The sequence below is a fragment of the Schistocerca americana genome, chromosome 4, assembly GCF_021461395.2.
Source record: "Schistocerca americana isolate TAMUIC-IGC-003095 chromosome 4, iqSchAmer2.1, whole genome shotgun sequence".
Classification (NCBI taxonomy): Eukaryota; Metazoa; Arthropoda; class Insecta; order Orthoptera; family Acrididae; genus Schistocerca; species Schistocerca americana.
In genome coordinates this window covers 768,597,876-768,621,811 of record NC_060122.1, presented here as the reverse complement: position 1 = coordinate 768,621,811, position 23,936 = coordinate 768,597,876, and the positions used below count along the sequence as shown (strand labels likewise).

General features: G+C 43.5%; 1 protein-coding gene across 1 annotated transcript in view; it reads left to right on the top strand.

The window, feature by feature from the left end:
- Positions 1-23,936, top strand: part of LOC124613789 (Down syndrome cell adhesion molecule-like protein Dscam2) — a 273,808-nt gene that overhangs the window by 63,230 nt on the left and 186,642 nt on the right. Inside the window, exons 5-9 of the mRNA XM_047142510.1 lie at positions 917-1,201; positions 1,370-1,654; positions 2,349-2,468; positions 19,337-19,510; positions 19,604-19,754. Of these exons, the coding sequence (XP_046998466.1) occupies positions 917-1,201; positions 1,370-1,654; positions 2,349-2,468; positions 19,337-19,510; positions 19,604-19,754 (1,015 nt within the window). The remainder of the gene's footprint in view (positions 1-916; positions 1,202-1,369; positions 1,655-2,348; positions 2,469-19,336; positions 19,511-19,603; positions 19,755-23,936) is intronic.

Genomic DNA, 23,936 nt, shown 5'->3' with positions numbered 1-23,936 from the left:
AAACTAAACACAGATCAATCGAGAAAACAGGAAGAAGTTGTGTGGAACTATGAAAAAAATAAGCAAAATATACAAACTGAGTTGTCCATGTGCAAGATAAGCAACATCAAGGAGAATGTGAACCCAGGAGCGCCGTGGTCCCGTGGTTAGCGTGAGCAGCTACGGAACGAGAGGTCCTTGGTTCAAGTCTTCCCAAGAGTAAAAAGTTTACTTTCTTTATTTTCGCAGAGTTATGATCTGTTCGTTCGTTCATTGACGTCTCTGTTCACTGTAATAAGTTTAGTGTCTGTGTTTTGCGACCGCACCGCAAAACCGTGCGATTAGTAGACGAAAGGACGTGCCTCTCCAATGGAAACCGAAAACATTTGACGGACGGACGGACATAATTGTCTGAAAATAAGAAATTAAACTTTCCACTCGAGGGAAGACTTTAACCAATGACCTCTCGCTCCGCAGCTGCTCACGCTAACCACGGGACCACGGCGCGCGTGGTTTCACACTGTCCTTGATGTTGCTTATGTTCAACATGGACTACTCAGTTTGTATATTTTGCTTATTTTTTTCATAGTTCCACACAACTTCTTCCTGTTTTCTCGATTGATATGTGTTCAGTTTTTCAAGGCCTATCCACTGTGCCAACGTATAACTAAATCTGAGTGGGGTGCGACGGGGAGGTTCCCTTGTAAGGAGACAGTCGCCAATGTTTGATGCTACAATATAGGACTGTTAGATAACAAAAGATCACGGATCCTGGAAAAATAAGCATTACAAACCGAAAGTGTTCCAAATTGGCAACTACGGACGTGAAGCGCGAAGGAAAGTGCGCAGATGGTGCTAGGCCTTGGCGGACACTGCCACCTGACTCCACACGTACGGGACAGACGTTGAGAGGTGTTGTTTTTCTTGTGAATTGCAGTTCCTCCCAAACTTAGCCCATTTACCTCTGACAGAACGCAGCACGTGGGCGAGCGGGCCAGCCTGACGTGCTCTGTGACGCGCGGAGACCTGCCGTTGACCATCAGCTGGTTCAAGGACGGCCGCTCGGCGGACTCCATGCCGCGGGTCTCCGTGACCCGCGTCGATCAGTTCAATAGTATTCTCTTGATCGAAAGTTTGTCTCCAGATCACAACGGCAACTATTCTTGTGTGGCGCGCAACCAGGCGGCCGAGGTATCTCACACGCAGCAGCTCATGGTCAATGGTAAACAACCATCTCTCATGTCGCCGCAGCCGACTTTATTATTATTATTATTACTACTACTCTTTTTTTCTCCGAAGGAAACTTTTTTTTAATTTTCTAAAAAGAATTTTTTCTATTTCTTCTTTTTCTGCTCTCATGTTTTTATTCTTCTCTCTTTAATTCTTCCAGTTCCTCCTATAATTGAGCCTTTTTCCTTCCAAGACGGGCTTTCCGAGGGCATGCGTACCCGCACAGTGTGTGGCGTGAGCAGGGGGGACTCCCCGCTCTCCATCACGTGGCTCAAAGATGGCGGCACGCTCTCCTCTCAGCTGGGAGTGAACGTGTCAGCCCTTGATCTTTATTCTAGCCTCCTCAGCATTTCTAGCCTCTCTTCCACACACTCTGGCGATTACACGTGCGTAGCCTCCAACCCGGCAGCCGAGGTTAGGTACACGGCCAAGCTACAGGTCAAAGGTAACCGCTTTTTTGTCTTCTGCCGTTTTCTGCCTCTACTACTACTACTACTACTTCTTTCTCTATTTGCGTTTGTCTCCTGCTTCCCAAGTACGTTTCTTTCTTTTATTGTGTTTTACTAGTCAGAAACCGCCACGTCTTTACATTTCGGTTGCTTTGGCACATGGGAATGCACCGGTGACTGGAATCCCAGGTTTGTTTCACAAAGGTAACAGTTGATGCACCTTTTGAGTTGTTTCTTTCTCAGTAGCTAGTGACTTTTTTTCTAACTATTTTTTATCGCATGCAACTATATCTCTTTATTTCTTCAACATTTCTACATATATTTTCTTATTATTCACCCAATTAATCCCGATAGCCAATTTCACTACAAATATTTTGCTCACATTTGTTCCTTTTTAGCAACCCTCACCGTGTAAATAAGCTTTTGCAGCATTTTTATCACCACGTAAAAGTAGTCCTGACACCCACAGTAGTTTCACTTTGACAAATGTGCTTATATTTCGACTTTTCTGTTCAGAGACGAATAACTTGCAAGAAATTCACTGTTTTTTTGATCGAGTTACTAACACTTTTGCAATACTGTTCAAAGTGTCATAACGACTGAGCTAAACATCTTTGGTGCTAATTAGTAGCTGATATAACGCCACCGGCGGAGGTTTCGTCGAGGCTGACGTGTGTGTCGTGTGTCCAGTGCCACCTCGCTGGACTGTGGAGCCCTCGGACGCCAGCGTGGAGCGCAACCGCCACGTGACACTGCACTGCCAGGCCCAGGGCGTGCCGCAGCCCACCGTCGTCTGGAAGAAAGCAACAGGTAGCTCCCCAGTGCCGCCCGCCTACTTGGGATGCGTCATCAGGGCGCCGACGAGAGAACAACTTTAGCTGCGGCGGGCGCATCCCATTAAAAACATATCTCCTTTTCGTGCAACGCTTAGCTTCAAACAAACTACTTGCTTCCGGAATGAATTTTTCACTTTGCAGCGGCGGGTGCTCTCATGCGAGACTTCCTGGCAGATTAAAACTGTTTTGCTGGAGCAGTTCTGGAATTCAGAAGCTCTGTCTTTCGCAAATGCTCTGCTCAAGCGCGAGTCGTGTCCAGTCCTCACAGCTTTAGTTTCACCACTATCTGATCTCCTACCTTCCAAACGCCACAGGACTGGAAAGCACACTACTGGCCATTAAAATTGCTACACCAAGAAGAAATGCAGATGTTAAACGGGTATTCATTGGACAAATATTATACTAGAACTGACATCAGATTACATTTCCACGCAATTTGGGCGCATAGAACCTGAGAAATCAGTACCCAGAACAACCACCTCTGGCCGTAATAACGGCCTTGATACGCCTGGGCATTGAGTCAAACACAGCTTGGATGGCGTGCATAGGTACAGCTGCCCATGCAGCTTCAACACGATACAACAGTTCATCAAGAGTAGTGACTAGCGTATTGTGACGGGCCAGTTGCTCGGCCACCATTGACCAGACGTTTTCAATTGGTGAGAGATCTGGAGAATGTGCTGGCCAGGGCAGCAGTCCAACATTTTCTGTATCCAGAAAGGCCCGTACAGGACCTGCAACAGGCGGTCGTGCATTATCCTGCTGAAATGTAGGGTTTCGCAGGGATCGAATGAATGGTAGAGCCAAGGGTCGTAACACATCTGAAATGTAACGTCCACTCTTCAGAGTACCGTCAATGCTTACAAGAGGTGACCGAGCCGTGTAACCAATGGCACACCATACCATCACCCCGGGTGATACGCCAGTATCACGATGACGAATACACGCTTCGCGTTCACCGCGATGTCGCCAAACACGGATGCGACCATCATGATGCCGTAAACAGAACCTGGATTCATGCGAAAAAATTACGTTTTGCCGTTTGTGCGCCCTGGTTCGGCATTGAGTACACCATCGCAGGCGATCCTGTCTCTGATGCAGCGTCAAGGTTAACCGCAGCCATGGTCTCCGAGCTGATAGTCCATGCTACTGCAAACGTAGTCGAACTGTTCGTGCAGATGATTATTGTCTTGCAAACGTCCCCATCTGTTGATTCAGGGATCGAGACGTGGCTGCACGATCCGTTACAGTCATGCGGATAAGATGCCTGTTATCTCGACTGCTAGTGATACGAGGCCGTTGGGATGCAGCACGGCGTTCCGTATTACCCTCCTGAACCCACCGATTCCATACTCTGCTAACAGTCATTGGATCTCGACCAACTCGAGAAGCATTGTCGCGATATGATAAACCGCAATCGCGATAGGCTACAATCTAACCTTTATCTAAGTCGGAATCGTGATGGTACGCATTTCTCCTCCTTACACAAGGCATCGCAACAACGTTTCACCGGGCAACGCCGGTCAACTGTTGTTTGTGTATGAGAAATCTGTTGGAAACTTCCCTCATGTCAGCACGCTGTAGGTGTCGCCACCGGCGCCAACCTTGTGTGAATGCTCTGAAAAGCTAATCATTTGCATATCACAGCATCTTCTTCCTGTCGGTTAAATTTCGCGTCTGTAGCACATCTTCGTGGTGTAGCAATTTTAATGGCCAGTAGTGTAGTAGATGAAGTATTGGCGGAAGTAAAGCTGTGAGGACGGGTCGTGAGTCACGCTTGAGTGCCTCAGTGGTGCCTGCGCGGTACCTCAGCGCGATCGGTCAGAGGGCTGGCCACTCTCTCTAATAATACACCAAGTAAAGATATTTGCGTCGTTGATACATCGAGAGGCGTTGTGAGACGACTGCAGAGAACCGATCTCCCCGAAAAAGAATCATGACGAAGAAACCGACAGAAAGAAAGAAAGAAATTCTAAAAAAGGCTAGAGCATTTACCCACGAAACGCGAATGCCCCGGGTTTGAGTCCCGTTCCGGCACACTGTTTTAATCTGCCAGGAAGTTACAACTACTTGCTTGCACAACACAGCCTAATTGTGAGACAACTTTTTAAGGGGGATAGGACGTCAAACGGGCCAACATCGAGAAGGAGAGGCACCACAGGACATTTTAATTTGCACTGTCTATACTTTTACAAATAAATTCATAAAAGTTTGTCAGCATGACCAGGAAGGTTTCAGGATTCACACTCATAGCAGTGCAGTGGAAATTCAAAAACACGAAAAAATAATATTTTTTAAATGTGAAATTTCATGATTTTTTGTCACTTACTGTTGGCTGAATTTGTTGCTATAGGTACACTTTTCTTCATAAGTAAGAGAGATTCTTCGATGAATTTTGCACAGCTTACAGACTATACTTACACGTGTATGAAACTCTAGAATTAATTTAATCTATGGAAAAATGAATGGTCTGTTACGTTTTGAACTTCGTGTTTAGAGAAAACTCGAATTTTATAGTTAATTATCTCAATTTTTACCACAGTTTTTAACAAATTTGGGAAATTCTAGAGTTTCATACACCTGTAAGTATGGTATGTATGCTGTGCAAAATTCATCGAAGAATCTCTCTTATTTATGAAGAAAAGTGTACCTACAACAACAAATGCAGCCAATACCAAGTGAAAAAATGATGAAATTTCACATGTAAAAAAATTTGTTTTGTTATGTTTTTGAACTTCCTCTGCTGTGAGTGTGAATCTTGAATCCTTCCTGGTCATGCTAACGAAGTTTTATGAATTTATTTGTAAAAATATAGACAGTGGAAATTAAAATGTTCTGTGGTGCCTCTCCTGCTCCAAGTCGGCCCGTTTCACGTCCTACCCCCGTTAAATGAAAGTGTCTTATTCTTGTTGATTTTAGTGAGTTGGATACTAAGATGGTAACCACTACTTTAACTGACAAGGGGATCCTCCAGACTGTAAATCACGGATTTTGATGCGCTTCAAATATGTCGTAGAGGCACTTACCCTGAGTACCTGGCTAACCGGTTTTTTAGCGACGTGCCTTGGTTTTTGAGAGAATCGATTTTGAAGTTCATTGCGCGGTTTCTATGCGCATAACATTACATATTCCGATTAAGTCTGCGTAGCGTAGCGGTAAAGGTTCACGGCTACCGCGATGGAGGTACCGTGTTCGAATCTGCTCCCATATGTTTCTTCAAGTATGCAAGAACCGACTGGAAAATTTGGTCCTAACGTTCAGAAACGAGTAGACAAATTAACAGGGAAATACAGAAATGTAGTCGTGTCCTGCACGAAATCCATGAAGTTGACGAAACTGGTGTACGACGAATTTTTGTGTTCTGTAATTCTTCCGTACGTGGGATAGAAAAAAATTTTGTACATTATCGATTCGTGGGGAGGGTAAACAGATTCAGCTTTATACGATCATCTATTCACTGATGAAAGGAAAGCGAGCACCTGCACCCTAAAAGTGGTCCCACCAATGGGCACTCCTTATTGCCAGCCCTGCAATGTTTATTTTTACCGACAGGTGGAAATCTGCACGAAAATTGTTCAGTATGCTGCCGACTTGATGAAAGACAGTAGACAGATCGCTTCTAGGGAAGGTTCGATAAAATTGCATTCGCTGTTCCTACATCAATTCGGCGCACCTAATTTTGAAAGCATGATTAGATATACATGGTTCGCATCGAAATAAGCGGTTGAAAGTGAAATATTTTTGAATGCAAAAGAACTGTGTTTCCCGGTATAGCGCTCATGAAGAAACCGTGCCCCTGCAAGACGGTTGCTTTCATAAAATGCGCGTGGTGCTGCGAAAATTTGTGCTTCGGTTGTATCTGCGATAAGTATCACCCACAATATTGTTCTGGCACATCAAGACGATGAAAAATAAGTTTTTGTATTATTTTATGACAGAAAAATTAGTGACTGAATATATCTTTATAATTTCGCACCCTTATACTGTGGTGATATTCTTTGAAATAAATTGAAGAATTCGGTCGATTTTGGAAAAAAAAAGTGCACGAGGAGGATTTTAACACGGCCCTTCCAGCGTGGTAGATGTGAACCTTTACCGCTGCGCTATTTTTTTTTTCTCATTTTGTTCGTTATTGATCGTTGTGTTTGGTCGTTGCGGACGTCACAAGACATCCTGTTCAAGTCCGGCGGTTCATCCTTCCACTTAGTCTTTTTACTACAGAGGCCAACCTGCTCTCTGACCGAACACGCTGAGCTACCGTGCCGGCAAGAGAGAGAAGGAGGGATTTGGGAGGGAGAGACAGAAAGAGAGATTTGGGAAAGAGAGAGAGAGAGATAATAGAGGGAGAGAGAGAGGGAGAGGAACGGGGTGGGTTGGGTTGGGTTGTTTGGGGGGAGGAGACCAGACAGCGAGGTCATTGGTCTCATCAGATTAGGGAAGGATGGGGCTGGAAGTCGGCCGTACCCTTTCAAAGGAACCATCCCGGCATTTGCCTGGAGCGATTTAGGGAAATCACGGAAAACCTAAATCAGGATGGGCGGGAGCGGGATTCAACCGTCGCCCTCCAAATGGTGATGAAGGACACGCAACACCCACTACCCTTCCGGGAATCGAACCCAGGCCGCCTTGCGTGATAGTCGGTGACGCTACCGCTACGCTACGGAGGCGGACGTTACGTTGCCTTGCTCGAAATACAACTAATGTTACGGGTATAGATATCGCGCAATGAACTTCAAAATCGAACTTCTCAAAAGCCAAGGCCCGTCGCTAAGAAACCGGATAGCCAGATACTCAGGGTAAGTGCCTCTACAACATATTTGAAGCGCATCAAAATCCGTGAGGCCGGCCGAGGTGGCCGAGCGGTTATAGGCGCCACAGTCTGGAACCGCGCGACCGCTACGGTCGCAAGTTCGAATCCTGCCTCGGGCGTGGATGTGTGTGATGTCCTTAGGTTAGTTAGGTTTAAGTAGTTCTAAGTTCTAGGGGACTGATGACCTTAGAAGTTAAGTCCCATAGTGCTCAGAGCCATTTGAACCAAAAGCCGTGATTTACAGTATGGAGGATCCTCTTGTGAGACACAGAGCGCTTTCCGATAGACAGTAGGTTGTCGAAGTAGACTATTGCTCATTAAAACTCCAAGACCTGGATAGATGGCAATTAACAACTTTTTACTTGTAGCGCGTAGACAGTAGTAGGAAGTACACATGAGTGAGTTTGTAGGTGATGTGGGGGAGCGCGATGGGGGGGTGGTGGGGAGGGGTGGAGCGGGAGGGCGGATGGAGACAGGGTGCGAAATCTACTACATTGAGCTGCCAACTCTGTCAGCAGTAACGAACGCAACAGGGCTGGGCATAGGGTCGTTCTGAGTCTGATTCACAGATAAGGCAACTTTGGGCGATCAAACAATTTGTCAGACTTCTGATGTTTGTCAAATTATGTGGCAATGTGCACCTCGAGAAAATTTGTAAGTGCACAGTTTAACGTACAGGTTTGAACGTTTAAGCATGACTTTGTCATACTATAGGCAGTTGCTTGCCTTATTGTTATCTGTGCCCGCATCTCGTGGTCGTGCGGTAGCGTTCTCGCTTCCCACGCCCGGGTTCCCGGGTTCGATTCCCGGCAGGGTCAGGGATTTTCTCTGCCTCGTGATGGCTGGGTGTTGTGTGCTGTCCTTAGGTTAGTTAGGTTTAAGTAGTTCTAAGTTCTAGGGGACTTATGACCACAGCAGTTGAGTCCCATAGTGCTCAGAGCCATTTGAACCATTTTTTTGTTATCTGTGACATCTAGCAACTGGAGCAGTCTTCGAATTTAGCGTCTTGCATTGCTCCTCGTACATCGCCCACTAGTGTCAAAATGCTTTGGGGCATGACATCCACAGCGTGACAGCTGCTCGAAAGTGAGATGAAATCAAACAAACTTGGTTGCTGCATTCTCGTTTGTTTGACAAACACGTGGACAGCAAACAGTGAATTTGACATACAAATTCGATGGTTTACAGGGCCCTATGCTTGTACGTCACTCCATGTTGGTTCAACTCTGTGTCAGAGTTCATCGACTGTAGTGTCTGATGAGTGGTGGGGCACCAGTCTCTCGGCAATGCCTGTCTCGATGTTTTCAGGGAGTGAGGGATGTGGAGAACGTGTTGGTTAGTACAACAGTCAAACACCCTCAGTATCTAAATAGGTCAGGACAGTACGGGCAACGACATTGCCGACGACGGATCGTCAAACCTTAATTTTTCTGCCTTCCTACTATACATTGCTGTCAGCTGAACGTCCCGAATCATTTTTAGCGTTAAGCAAGGTTTATCAACGAACACATTTTTATTTTTCCAATACGAATCTTTTGACTTGGAATAGATTGTAGAGTTCATTATACGGCTGGTTTCAACTGATTTGTCTGTGTTAATAAGTGCACCAACGTGGTATAGGTTTGGCAATAACAATGTACCACATTAAAGGAATGGATCCAGGCAGACTTACAAAACAAATATTCGATTTTATTAACAACAGGAGTAAAGCGAAAATTGACACGACGGAATTAGCGATATCAAAGCTGATCTGAAATCTGCAGAAATTACTCCAGAAGATGTCCAAAACGGCGAAATCTTCAGTCCAAAATTCACAAATGGCAAGTTTACTAAGAAGTAAACCGAAGAAGAAGACTGGGAGAACATGGTCTGAAGAGAGAATGGAAGCCCACAGGAAGACAATGAAAGAAACATGAGCAATAATTAAGGCAAATTCCCACCTGTAAAAACTTTTCATAGTCCTAAAGGGCTTATTAGTAATTAATAATCAAAATTTAAAAAATTATCTACTGGTGACAACATATTTTCAACACTCTTGTGTGATTTGTCATAATCAGACTTCTGGAAGTTAATTCGTGCTTGTTTTCTATTTCCCACCAATATATATTCATTTACTATTGCGTAAGACCTGAATATCTAAAATCATCAAAACACGATTCAGGCTACAGTGTACAAATAACAATAGCATTACCGTCATAATTACACTTAGCTAATTCATCAGTAAGAGTTTTCCATTATATTTCATATATATTCATTTGGGATACGTTCGTATTCACTCTGCAGTTTACAGAAATACATCGGAAAGTGAAAACTAACACTGTGCAGGCTTAGAATAACAATATTTCTAGAGCAGCATAGGCTACAGCGCTTGTAATCAACATCAATCTGAGATTGTTACGTCATTCTACTACAGCGTCGTTCGATTAAGCTAAGATCGAAACCTTCATATTACACGTTCCTGCCCCGTTTTTGCCTACTTCTTTATTTGCAGCTGCAATGGTTAATTACAGTTGCTGCCTTGGTTCAAATGGCTCTAACCACTATGGGACTTAACATCTAGGCGCTTCAGTCTGGAACCGCGCGACCGCTACGGTCGCAGTTTCGAATCCTGCCTCGGGCATGGATGTGTGTGATGTCCTTAGGTTAGTTAGGTTTAAGTAGTTCTAAGTTCTAGGGGACTAATGACCTCAGAAGTTAGGTCCCATAGTGCTCAGAGCCACTTTTTTGACTTAACATATGAGGTCATCAGTCCCCTAGACTTAGGACTACTTAAACCTAACTAACCTAAAGACATCACACACATCCATGCCCGAGGCAGGACTCGAACATGCGACCGTAGCAGCAGCGCGGTTCCAGACTGAAGCGCCTAGAACCGCTCTGCCACAGCGGCCGGCAGTTGCTGCCTTGGATGCAAGAGAAATTAGTGAACAATTCTGAACCGTTCCACCGTACCGGAGTCAGGTGGGCTAGAACGCAAAAATCCGCCTTGAATATCTGAACGTTCATTCCTAAGATATTTCTAGTTTGTCAGAATAGCAAAGTGGGCTACATGCCATAGTGGATCCAGTACCTGTATACCTACAAAACTAATCATACCTTGTTTTCTCTGGAGCTTTGTGGAGCTTTGACGCTTGTATATTGTCATCTTTCATGCAGAGGAGGATATATTTGTAGGCTATCACGAATTTTCACATTCCCAGCTCATCTCCTGCATGTTATAGTTACTATGCGTTTGATCTTCTAATGCGAGCTAATAAATGCGTTACTGTTATGTGTGTCTATGAAAGGCGCTGACGTTAATTTCGATACATGCCGTACGCATTTCTGCTCTGTAAATTCATTATTAAAAAAAGGAAGAGGGAGCAGTAGACGAAGACGAGATGATAGATATGATACCGCGAGAAGAATTTAACAGGGCACCCAAAGCTCTCGGTCGAAACCTGACAGCCGGCCGTTGTGGCCGAGCGGTTCTAGACGCTTCAGTCCGGAACCGCGCTGCTGCTACGGTCACAGGTTCGAATCCTGCCTCGGGCATGGATGTGTTTGATGTCTTTAGGCTAGTTAGGTTTAAGTAGTTCTAAGTCTAGGGGACTGATGACCTCAGATGTTTAGTCCCATAATGCTCAGAGGCATTTGAACCATTTTAGAAACCTGAAGCATACGTCATTTATACAAGAATTATTAAGATCCTTTGGAGGACCATCTAATGAGAAAACTATTTCATCTGGCGTGTAAAATATATAAGACAGGCATAATACCCTCTGGTTTCAAGAGGAATATAATACGGCTAATTCCAATTCCAAAGAAGGTAGTTGCTGACAGGTGTGAAAATGACAAAACTATGAGTTTAGTAAGTCATGGTTTCAAAACACTGTTACTAACTGCATACAGAAGTTTGGAAAAACTAGAAGTCGAGCTCGGGGAAGGTTAGATTTCGGAGAAATTTAGGAACACGTGAGGTAACGCTGACTCTACGACTTTATTTATTTATTTAGCGTATGGCATCTACAGAGTAAAATTGCACACAAACTATCAATTAATATAATAAACGAATTACAAATATATTATTTAATGATTGATTGCAAACAACAATATGCAATCAATCATTTAATACTCTACGACTTATCTTACAAGATAAGACTATAGAAAGGCAAAGCTGCTTATAGAGCATTTTTTTAATTTGGAGAAAGCTTTTGACTAATTTGACTGGAATACATTCTTTCAGATTCTGAAGATAGCAAGGATAAAACACAGGGAGTGAAAAGTTATCTACAGAAGCCAGATCGCAGTTGTGAGACTCGAGGAACACGCAGGGGAAAGAGTAATTCAGAAGGGAGTGAGACAGGCTTCTAGTCTATCCCCGATGTTATTCATTCTGTACATATAGCAGTCAGTAAAGGAAATCAAATACAAATTTGGAAAAGGAATTAACGTTCAGGTAGAAGATTCAAAGCTTTGACGTTAGCTGATAACTTTGTAATTCTCTCAGAGACGGCAAAGGACTTACAAGAATAGTTGAATGGAATGGTAAGAGTCTCAAGAAGTTAAAGGATGAACATCAACAAAAGTAGCACGGGTGTAATTGATTGTGATCTAATTAAAACAGGCGATGCCGAGGAAATTATGTTGGGAAACGAGAGACTAATATTAACAAATGAATTTTGTTATCTGGGCAGCAAAATGACTAACGATCACCGAGCGAAGGGGCGCAGCGGTTAGCCGCACTGGACTTGCATTGGGGAGGACGATGGTTCAAACCCGCGTCCGGCCGTTCTGATCTTTTTTCCGTGATTTCCCTAAATCGCTTCAGGAAAACGCCGGGATGGTTCCTTCGAAAGGGCACAGCTAACTTCCTTGCCCATCCTTCTCTACTCTGATGGGACCGATGACCTCGCTGTTTGGTCCCCTATCCCGGATCAACCAACTAGTAAAAACGCACACCGGCAAAAAATAATTCTGAAAAAGAGAAGTTTATTATTATCGAATATAAACTTAAGAGTTAGGAACTCTTTTCAAGAGGTAATTGTCTGTACTGTAGCCTTGTACGAAGTGAAACGTGGATGATAAATCGTTCATACGACAAGGGAATAGAAGCTTTTCAGAAATGATGCTACAGGAGAATGCTGAAGATTAGATGGGTAGATCAAATAACGAATGAGGGGTTAATGAATCGAAGTGGGGAGAAAATAAATTTATTGTATAGTTTGGCTGACAGAAAGGGTCAGTTGATAGCACGCGTCCTGTGGCATGAAGGAGTCGTTAATTTGCTAAAGTAGGGAAGCGTCGTAGGTAAGAACTGTAGAGTGTAACCACGGCTTGACTGCAATAAGCAGGTTCAGATGAACATAAACAACAGTAATTATACAGAGATGAAGACAGTTGTTCATGATATCTTGTACATTTGGTGCTCTGCAGCTTGGAGAAATTGCAAAAATCTCCTATTAATAATCGTGTATTTGCACTTGCACAGGATAGACTAGCTTCGAGAGCTGCATCAGACCAGTCCCCTGGCTTAACTCAGCTACAATAAATTCACTGTGTACTACCATTGTCTAACTTTATTCACACATTCGTCTGTGGGTATACTGGATAATTTGTCGAAGTGGATAATGTTGCTTCAGTTGTAGCTACTTTTGAAATTCACAAGACATTCCAATCAGGCTTGCCAGGCAACTCGGTTTTGGTGGGCTTGTTCGAATGTCCCTACTAAAATGCCGGCCGCGGTGGCCAAGCGGTTCTAGGCGCTTCAGCCCGGAACCGCGCGACTGCTACGGTCGCAGGTTCGAATCCTGCTTTGGCCATGGATGTGTGTGATGTCCTTAGGTTAGTTACGTTTAAGTAGTTCTAAGTTCTAGGGGACTGATGACCTCAGATGTTAAGTCCCATAGTGCTCAGAGCCATTTGAACCTACTAAAATCCTGACTCCTGATTAAATCTTATCGAGACACGTAAAATCCCGCTTACACCAAGACGGATAATATTTCATATAATATTGTCTGTACACATCTGAGTGTGTAAATTAAGAGGCAGTCTAGTAAAACTCTTAGCCTTTTTCACGCAGACAGCGCTGCTGTACAAAGACACGCGAAACAATGTTACTTTTATTTCGAAATTTGGCGCAAGTATAGGCAATCAACCAGTTTATCTACAAGAATCAGCGCCGGTTGACGCCCCCAAACTACATATGTGAGTACTTGGGGCGCCAAGCTAAGAGGGCGTCAGAGACACCTCTAGTACAAAAATTGTAGGAAAGGTGTCTCATTATTAGTAGCGAGAACAAACGATCTCCATGCTCATTGTATTTATGTTTATTTTTAAAGATCTTATCAAGAGCTCAAGGAACGGCAACTAACGTATGAGGGAGGGCGGGAAATAAGAAAGCGGTGGAGGACAAATGATATGTCGCTTGTGTGTAAAATATTCTCGACCCGGTTCAAATGGCTCTGAGCACTATGCGACTTGACTTCTGAGGTCATCAGTCGCCTAGAACTTAGAACTAATTAAACCTAACTAACCTAAGGACATCACACACATCCATGCCCGAGGCAGGATTCGAACCTGCGACCGTAGCGGTCGTTCGGCTCCAGACTGTAGCGCCTAGAATCCCACGGCCACTCCGGCCGGCTCTCGACCCGGCCCTGATATGAATGCAGAAGTCCGCAAACGAAAAAAATTTCGTAAATGCTGTTCGTAACGTCTAACAGAGCTATGGAACATAGAAAGTAATATGTAGAGTGAACCGAAACTTCACCGACAAACTTTCAGAGGTGTTAGTGTGAATCAAAACAAGACAAATATGTCTAGTAAACATGACCTCTAAAATGCATCCCTTAAGAGCTATGAACACTTGTTCAGTAGAAGAGATGTGTTCCACAGCAGTGACGATCAACAAGTTCTCGTTGCTCTTAAGATATGCATTTTAAAAACCATGTTTAGTACATATATTTTTCTTGTTTTGGTCCACGCAACCACCTCTGAAAGTTTGTCGGTGGGGTTCTGGTTGATGTATACACGAAAACTGAAATCTGAGAAAAGATATTCTCGTTGCTATCGTCGTACTAGAAGAAGATTTTCGTCACTCAGCCATAATTGTATTCTACAGAGGTTCGCAAGACTTCTGAACTTTTTTAAACTTCGCCACTTTGTTTCTGCGTTCATGGTCAACAACTTGCCAGCAGTCTGTTTTTGATTATGATCTTTGTAAATATTACTTTTTACATACCGTAACTCTGGTCGTAGATGAATAGTTCTTATGAAGTTCATAGTTTTCTCACTGCTCACGTAAACCACAATAAAATGTTAACAATCAACGTTTTCTTTTTATCTCAAACTACCTTAATTATTTTAGCCCTTCCATTAAAGAGCTGCAAACGTCTGCCACCAAGGGACGTGCGTTTTGAAGAGGTACATCAAAGTTATGTGTGAATCACCTCTGTCAAAAAAACTAAGCGTTATCCCCCAGGTTGTAAACTGGTATAAGGTCTTTTATATTGGCACTGATCTCACCTACTCTTGGGATAACTGCTTTCGCGATATATTCAAAACTGTGATCCAACATCTGCTTTTATTTTACCAGTGTGGTGATCACTACTGACGTGTGCAGTAAACACAAATACAGTTTCGTGAATTTTCATCCCGTCCGTCACAAACCGATGATATACGTGACAAAGACTGATAGAGGTTCACATCATTTTTGTTCCTTTTATTAATGTTGACTACTGCTGTGTTTCGAGCATATGTGAGATCTTGAAGATGACCTAAGGTCGAAACAGCAATAGTGCGTATAGTAATAAAGGTAATTACCGGAGTACCCAAAGGAAGTGTGATAGGAACGTTACTGTTTGCAATGTATATAAATGATCTAGTAGATAGCGTCGAAAGCTCTTTAACACTGTTCGCACATGATTCGATTGTCTGTAACAAAATAGCAACGCCAGAAGATAGTATCGATTTGCAGATTAACCTACAGAGTATAGATGAATGTTGCAGTCTCTGACAGTTGATCCTGAACGTAAATGATTGTAACATATCTTACATACACAGGGAAACAAACCCACTACTGTACAACTGTACTATTGATGACAAATTGCTGAAAACTGACTTCAAATGGAATGACAACATAAAACAAATCGTAGGAAAAGCAGATGCCAGACTGAGATTCACAGGAAGAATCTTAAGGAAATGTAACTCATTCGCGAAAGAAGTGGCTTACAAGGCGCTCGTTCGAGCGATTCTTGAGTATTGTTCATCAATCTGCGATCCTTACCAGGCAGGACTGATAGAAGAGGCAGAGAAGATGCTACAAGGAAGCGTTGATCAAAAATGTTCAAATGTGTGTGAAATCTTATGGGACTTAACTGCAAAGGTTATCAGTCCCTAAGCCTACACACTGCTTAACCTAAGTTATTCTAAGCACAAACACACACATCCATGCCCGAGGGAGGTCTCGAACCTCCGCCGGGAACAGCCGCACAGTCCAGGACTGCAGCGCCCCAGACCGCTCGGCTAATCCCGCGCGGCTGGAAGCATTGTGCATAAGAGACAGCTTTACAACTGAAATTTCTAGAGAGTACTTCCCAAGAAAATGCTGACAATATATTACTTGCTCCCAGATACATTTCACGAAATGATCTCGACGAGAAAATTCGAGACTACAGAAGCTTACTGATAATCGTTATTCCCACATTGGTTGATTCGGTGGAGGGAGGGGACGAAAACAATGAGGTCATTGGTCTCATCGGATTACGGAAGGATGGGGAAGGAAGGCGACCGTGCCCTTTCACAGGAACCATCCAGGCATTTGCCTGAAGCTAGTTAGGAAAATCACAGAAAACCTAAATCAGAATGGCCGAAAGTGGGTTTGAACCTGCGTCCTTCCGAATGCGAATGCTTACGAAGTACTGGTGTACATGTAGATGTAGAATAAATAATACAGTCGCTGGCAGAAATTAAGTCATTTAAAAAATTCTAGAAGAGGTAAGATTCCTGCACCTTTTCACGAGGTAAAGTTTTGGAAGCATTTCGCTTACTTAAAACTCGGTGATTTCTTTTTTTCTTGCTAACTGTTTTACCTGTGGAGTACAAAACAGAAAAGTCACCACACTCACTTCTCGTAGCTTGCTTTTCTCCATGTCGTGACAATACTACGGCCTATGTAAATATTTCTGGCCCGGAATGTATTGTTGTAAACATCGCAAGGTAACAGTGTCAATAACTATTGACGAACAAGTGACTGAAATTCATGCACCGGCAATATGCGGTTCCTAAGTACCTTGCAAACGTCGTCCAATGAAATGCCAATGCTGAAAAAGAAACACAGTAAGTTGAAATCGGAATCTTAGTTTAACAATGAAAGGTGTAAGGTTTTCTTATGATTTAACAAGGGTGAAGATTATAATGCTCTCCAGACTCAACTGCGGAAGGAATCAAGTGAACTCAACCTACTCGTATATAACTCATCAACATCACCAGTTTTTGTGTCGACAACGCGTCTGTAAATTGAGGATAGAGTAGAAGTGTATACTTCTGATTACGCAAAGAAAATTCTAACTTTATTGCTGCACCATGGAACTGAATAATACTAAAAAGCAGGCAGTGCTCTTAGAACTGATGTGCAAACCTTCATTATTCAAGTATACATTGAATTTTATCGACCTACTAAAAAGGTGGCTCAAGAAAAATAGACTTCTTGCTTGACTGAACGTTGATTGACAAGAGGTTTTAAGCCACGTAAGAACCCAGTGGCTATGTCTCGCACGTCATGGAGCGAATAACGTAAAATTTTGAATAAAGCAAATCCTCATTAGTTAAAACTTCCGAGCTGAGAGGCCGCGGTCGATCGGTGAAACTTCTTCTTCCTGAAGTTTCGTTGCCAACTGCTGGAAACATCTTCCGAGGTGAGTCAAGATCTGTGAAACTTCTTCTTCCTGAAGTTTCGTAGCCAACTGCGAGCAACATTTCCGACTCACCTATTTACGCTCGCAGAAGGATCGCACTCGACGGCACTCGGCGACTTTTTCGGCGATACGCTGTCTTTGTCATAGTTCGGCTTTATCACTTACATTGTTATTTTGTGCTGCCCAAAGCCAAAAAACAAATAAATAAGTAAATGTTATTTTGCACCGTTCGATACATGAGTCTACTGATATGATGCGCTTGGCACAGACTTATCTGACATAATGTACCACTATATAACACATGTGATACAAAGAGAAAACCAGTTTTATGATCCTGTGACATCCTCGGTCGTCCCGAAAACAGTAAGTGGCGATCATGAAACATTCAAACGAGAAGCGGCCGATTACTTACTGCGTGCTGTAGACTTAACGAGTGGTTATGACTAAGAGATTCAATGTTCGTAACACAAACTTATTGTTTGTAAGTAATTTCGATTAAAATGTAGTTACATTACATAGCTCTATTACCTTAGTACAATATGTCTTATACTATTACTACCTGAACGAAACCAAAAATAATTTTAAACATGCACGCTAAATGAAAATGTCGTGTGACTAGGGCCTCCCAGGGGTACACCGTTCGCCGGGTGCAAGTCTTTCGATTTGACGTCATTTCGGCGATTTGCGCGTCGATGGGGATGAAATGACGATGATCATAACAAGACAACACCCAGTCTCTGAGCGGAGAAACTCTCCGACCCAGCCGGGAATCGAACCCGGGCCCTTAGGGTTAACATTCTGTCGCGCTGACCACTTTCTTTTCATTTTGTTCGTTGTTGATCGTTGAGTTTGGTCGTTGCGGACGTCACATGACGTCCGGTCAAGTTCGTTTGTTGATCCTTCCACTCAGTTTTTTGTTACAGAGGCCAACCAGCTCTCTGACCGAACACGCTGAGGTACCGCTCCGGCACCAATCAGTTACCGGGGGCAGACAACATGCACGCTGTTTTCGATGTACAACTGACAATGAGTGCGCTTTGCTCATTGTCAATATTTAAATTCATTGAATAACGATTTGTAGTTGACATTACAAAACATTTCATTTTTAAGTTAAGAAACTTGCTGGAAACATATTTGATTTCGTTGTTTAGATAGGAATGTAGCGACTTGGTTCGTCGTGGAGATCGAAATTCTACCTTACCTGGATATAGATGTAACATTATATTAAATTAAAAAATGCTGAAAAATTAGTTTTAGCGATGCTGCAGCGTCAAAGCATCTGCACAATTAACTCTGAAATCGTAAATGCCACACATAAGGACCAGATTTGCAACAGGGAAGTGAGGAAATGCTAAAAAAAGTTGTTACACAAGATATTGTTCTGGAATGTTCTACAGTTAATAGCGCAAGTTCGCGTTGTGGCTAAAAAATCACAAGGACAATTAACGCAAAGCGTACCGTTAACACGTCTCATAACTAATAAAGTTTACTCGCCTTTTAATTTCTAGATATTTCACAGATTATTATTCTGGAACAGTATGTTCATTCCAGACAAACTCTGCCGACAAATTCTGTAAATGCACATGCCATGTGCATAAAATCACTGTTCTTTGTTCACAGTATTACTTCGGTGATTCCTGAAACAGATTCAGTACAAACATGTTTTCTGATAATTACTAACAGTGGCGCGTTCACTTATCGATCTCAGGTACTATTTCTTTTGACTCTCTCGTGTTTCATAATATTTCACTATGTCATGATATCTAAGTACTTACAATACACGTTTTTAAAGAACGAGATTCTGTACCCCAATTGCGTCTGTTATGAAGTACATTCTTTTTATATACAAAATGTTTTGAATATGATACGACTTCAGAGTTACTTTACATAATGCATTTTAGTATACATTCCTTTGAAATGTCGCTAATACGCCCTATTTATTTACTCTTTATCCCGTCTTTTTATTTTGGTAGAGTAATGTAGTTTTCATTTTAAAAACTGCTTCATCATTTTTTGTAATAGAGATTTTACTGTTGTTCATAATGTTTTGCCTGTTCCTGAAGCAGTATGTATCTTGTTGCACGAATTGTTCCACTGACAATACTGAACGCAGTTTACCGCCTCGTATTTCCGCAGGCAGTAAGTCGGGAGAATACGAAGAGATACGGGAGAAGCCTTACGTCAAACTGTTAAACAACGGCTCTCTGCTGCTGCAGAACGTGAAGGAGGACAAGGAGGGCTTCTACTTGTGCCAGGCCACCAACGGCATTGGCACTGGCATCGGAAAAGTCATACAAGTCAAAGTCAACTGTAAGTTCACTACACCACTTTTATCCCTCTATTACTGAGTCACGCAAACCCAATTAAGGCTCGTAACGCCGCAGATGAAATTGACTGTTGCAGCTTCGCCATATTTTTCGGCGCCAGCTAGTGTGGTGACGGTGAAAAAGGGGGACACGGCTGTTCTGCAGTGCAACGTCAACGGAGATAAACCCATCAACGTGGCGTGGCTGCGTGGCGGCAAGCTCAAGCTTACCCCTGCGACCAACTACAGGTAACACGCGATAACGTTTTGTACCTGGCACTATTTAATACCCATGCTGCGCTTCAGGAGCCGGATACATAAACGCTGAGCAATTGCTCAAACGTGTCTCGTTGTATATACTAACGGTAATTTAGATTGTTGCACCATGAAGCACTAGTCGGATATTTATCAAACTTTGTGGAGGTCCTCATCATAAGGTCTAAATGATTAACCTCTGATTCCATTCAGAAATGATGCCCAGCATTGATACGAGACGGCACCTCATGGTCTTGGAATTTTTTTCTGAGTTATCAGAGAGGAGAGGACCGCTATCAATTCCTCTCCCGTGCCAACCTCTTCAACTCAAAGTTGGACTTGCACCCCGCGTCTTCAATTACTTGCTGGATGTATTCCAATCTCTGTCTTCCCCTGCAGTTTTTAGTCTCTATAGCTCCCTCTGGTATTATGGAAGTTATTCACTGACGTCTTAACACATGTCCCTATCATCCTACCCCCTTCTTCTTGTCGGTGTTTTCCATGCGTTCCTTTCTTCGCCAATTTTGAGCAGAAACTCTTCATTTCATTCAATAATTAACTTGTACAATTGCTCTAGTGTTCTGTCACCAACGGTCTCGATTAGACTATTCTTCCTTCCTTGACTAGTAAGCTAACTAAACAGAAACTCGCGAGTTTTGTTTTGTAGGGGAGTACAAATTGATATTGTGATGACTGGGACAAATCTGGAGGTAAAGCAGAGGTAGTGATGCTAATAGTAGATCTTTCGCTGCGTCTGCTTTGTTTCATTTTATAATTTTGTGCTCTGTGATTGAAAAGCGATATCATTAAGTCTCCATGTGAATCTTTCTAGTTACCGATATCAGCTAACACGTTCTTGATAATCTATTTTGCCTCAGACTGAGTAAGGAACGAAGACGTCCTGCAGCGAGTCAACGAGTAAAAATGTTTCCAAAGAACGTGACGTACAGTACAAACAAAACTGGAGAGCTGCATCAAACGAATCTTACGGCGCGGCCTGAGAAAGCGCACTCCACGGGCGCCCGCGCTAGCTCGCTCTCCCCTGCGGTGCGCCGCTTGCAGCTTGTAGTAGTTTTCTACAGGGACCGCGGCGACCAAGTGCATCAAAAACAACAGAAATATTAATTTACATAGTGTGTGAAAATGTTTTGGACGATTTATGCCATACTGAATACAAACATGTTTCGAAAAATTCGACAACGTTGAAGGAAATAAGCGGCAGTCTGAATCAAACCAGTGTTAATTTATTCCATACTAGCCGAGTACCAGAAGTTGGCTGGGTATGTAATAGTCCACCTCCTCCTTCCACCTCTATCTCTGTCCGTCTCGTCCTTCACCTCTCTCTGTAAATTTCCTCCACCCCTCTTTCTCTCCATCTCCTCCACCCTTCTCTCTCTGCTCCCGCCCCCCCCCCCCCTCTCTCTCTGTCCATCTCCTGCTCCTCTCTCTGTCCATCTGCTCCTGCCCTTCTATCCATCTGCTCCTTCCCCTTCTGTCCATCTCCTCTCCCTCTCTGTCCATTTCGTCCCCCCCCCCACTCTTTGTTCATCGCCTCCTCCTTCCCTCTCTATCAATCTCCCCCTCCCCCTCTCCCTGTTCATCTCCTCCTCTCTCTTTTCTCAATCCGTTTCCCCCTCCTCCTGTCTCCTCTCTTCCTTCCTCTTTGCCTATCTCTTCCTCCCCCTGTCTCTATCCATTTCCTCCTCTTTCTCTGTCCACCACTTCTTCTCTCCCCTCCCCCTCTCTCTGTCCGCCTCCTCCTCCCCCTAGCCGTCTTTCCTCCTCCCCCCTTCTTTCACCACATTATCACGCTCACTCCAGTAGGACGCTGGTGGTTCTTACCTCATGGTACTCGGATTTGTTTCCATATACTACGGTGTATCAAATTTGGTTTTAATGGTTCCAGGGGTTTACTATGAGCTTTTTGCCAGTTTACACATGTCCAAAATATTTTACAAATGTTTCACTTGTATTTGTGCACATATTTCACCTGTATCTCCAGCGAATTTCGTTATGCAGTTTCATTTTCACACAGCTCAATGTTTATGAGATTGTATCTCCTGCACTATGTGCTGTACAGTGACATAATTTTGCAAGTACACCCAGTGGTATATGTGCCTACTGTCTGTGAAAAGTGTCGGGAATAGATTTCGTAGTAAAGAAGTAATAAATTTAAACTTCATCCATGATGCAGCAGTTTTGCCATATCTCAGTGCTTATGACGTCATATCTCCTGAGCTAAGTGTCTTAACAATGATATATTTTTCTATTTCTTTCAGTACCATATGTGGATACTGTTTGCGAAATGTGTTGCGAGTAGACTCAATAGCAAAGAAGTAATAAATTAAAACTTCTTGCATGGTACGGCAGTTTTTCACGCATCTGGTGTCACATCTCCTGAAGTATGTGTCGCTCAATGACATAATTTTTCTGGTATGTTCAGTGTTACATGTAAGTACTGTTTGCAAAATGTGTAGCGAATACACTTGACAGTACAGAAATAGTAAATTAAAACGTCGTTCTTAATAACGCAGTTTTACAGCGTGAATAGCGAAAATGTAGTAAGCGATTAACTTTTTATCCTTTCATCACTTTGTGGGGATTGTCAGCAAGAAACGATCTGGTAAAGGTTTGAAATTATGCGTAAAGTTTGTTGCATGTCACTAAGTGCTTTCATTCTCAAATACTGGATGACTAAGGTATAGGTATTCGCATGTAGTAGGCTACCCGTGGCTCATAACTCCACAGCAATTCTTCCCAGACTGTAAGTGACATGTGTACCGAGTTCGGTTGAAATCGATTTTAGGAGGAGATGTAGAACATACATACAGACATACAAACATACGAGGTCTGTTCAAAAAATTCCGCAATTTTGTCCACAAAAATTTTATACGCTTACCTTATTGTGCACGGTCTCCTTCGAAATATTCTCCTCCACAACTGAAACAACGATCCCAACGCCATTTCCACTTTTGGAAGCGAGTCTTGGAACGCTGGATCGCGTGAAGCACCGCCTGCGAACTGTATCTCGTGTATCGTTGCAAATGTTCGTCCTTTCAACGGAGTTTTCAACTTTGGAAATGAAATAGAAATCCGCAGGGGCCAGGCCTGCAGAGTACGGAGGTTGAGGGAGCACAGTGATTTGTTTTTTGTGCAAAAGTCACGCACCAACAGAGATGAATGTGCGGGTGCGTTATTGTGATGCAAGAGCCATGAATTGTCACGGCACATTTCAGGCCGCTTCCTTCTCACAGGATTTCATGTCATGATCCAACTGAAATGTTACACTCTTCTGCAATCTATCGGGCAGTCAGTCTTCTGTTGACACACACAATTTGTCGAAGTCCCTGACATGAGCGTCGTCGGTAGACGTCCAAGGACCTCCTGAACGACCGAGCGAGGTGGCGCAGTGGTTAGCACACTGGACTCGCATTCGGGAGGACGACGGTTCAATCCCATCTCCAGCCATCCTGATTTAGGTTTTCCGTGATTTCCCTAAATCGTTTCAGGCAAATGCCGGGATGGTTCCTTTGAAAGGGCACGGTCGATTTCCTTCCCAATCCTTCCCTAACCCGAGCTTGTCCTCCGTCTCTAATGACCTCGTTGTCGACGGGACGTTAAACACTAACCACCACCACTACCACCTCCTGAACGAGGGTCGCCATTTTTAAACCGTGTGAACCACTCGTAACATCGATGCGGCTTAAGCACTCACCACCGTAGGCTCCCTGCGTCTTCTGGCGTACATCTGTAAAGGTTTTCTTGAGTTTCACGCAAAATTTAATGCAGAAGCGTTGGTCCTCTAACTCTGCCATCTCGAAATTCGCAAATTGTGAGACACGACGTTCTACTCTGCACAGCACTGAACAGTAACTAACAGACATACAACAATGAAACTTCCGGCAGTTACTCATTAAACACAGGCGTGTGCAGGGATGCCAACCGCATTTCGCTCAAACACACCACCGGCGCGAAATTACGAATGTTCCGGAATTTTTTGAACAGACCTCGTACATTCATAATTATCTCCTTCCACAGGCCCTGGCGGGCCCATCGTTACCGACCGGCCGCCGTGTCATCCTCAAGCACCGGCGTCACTGGATGCGGATATGGAGGGGCAAGTGGTCAGCACACCACTCTCCCGGCCGTATGTCAGTTTACGAGACCGGGGACACT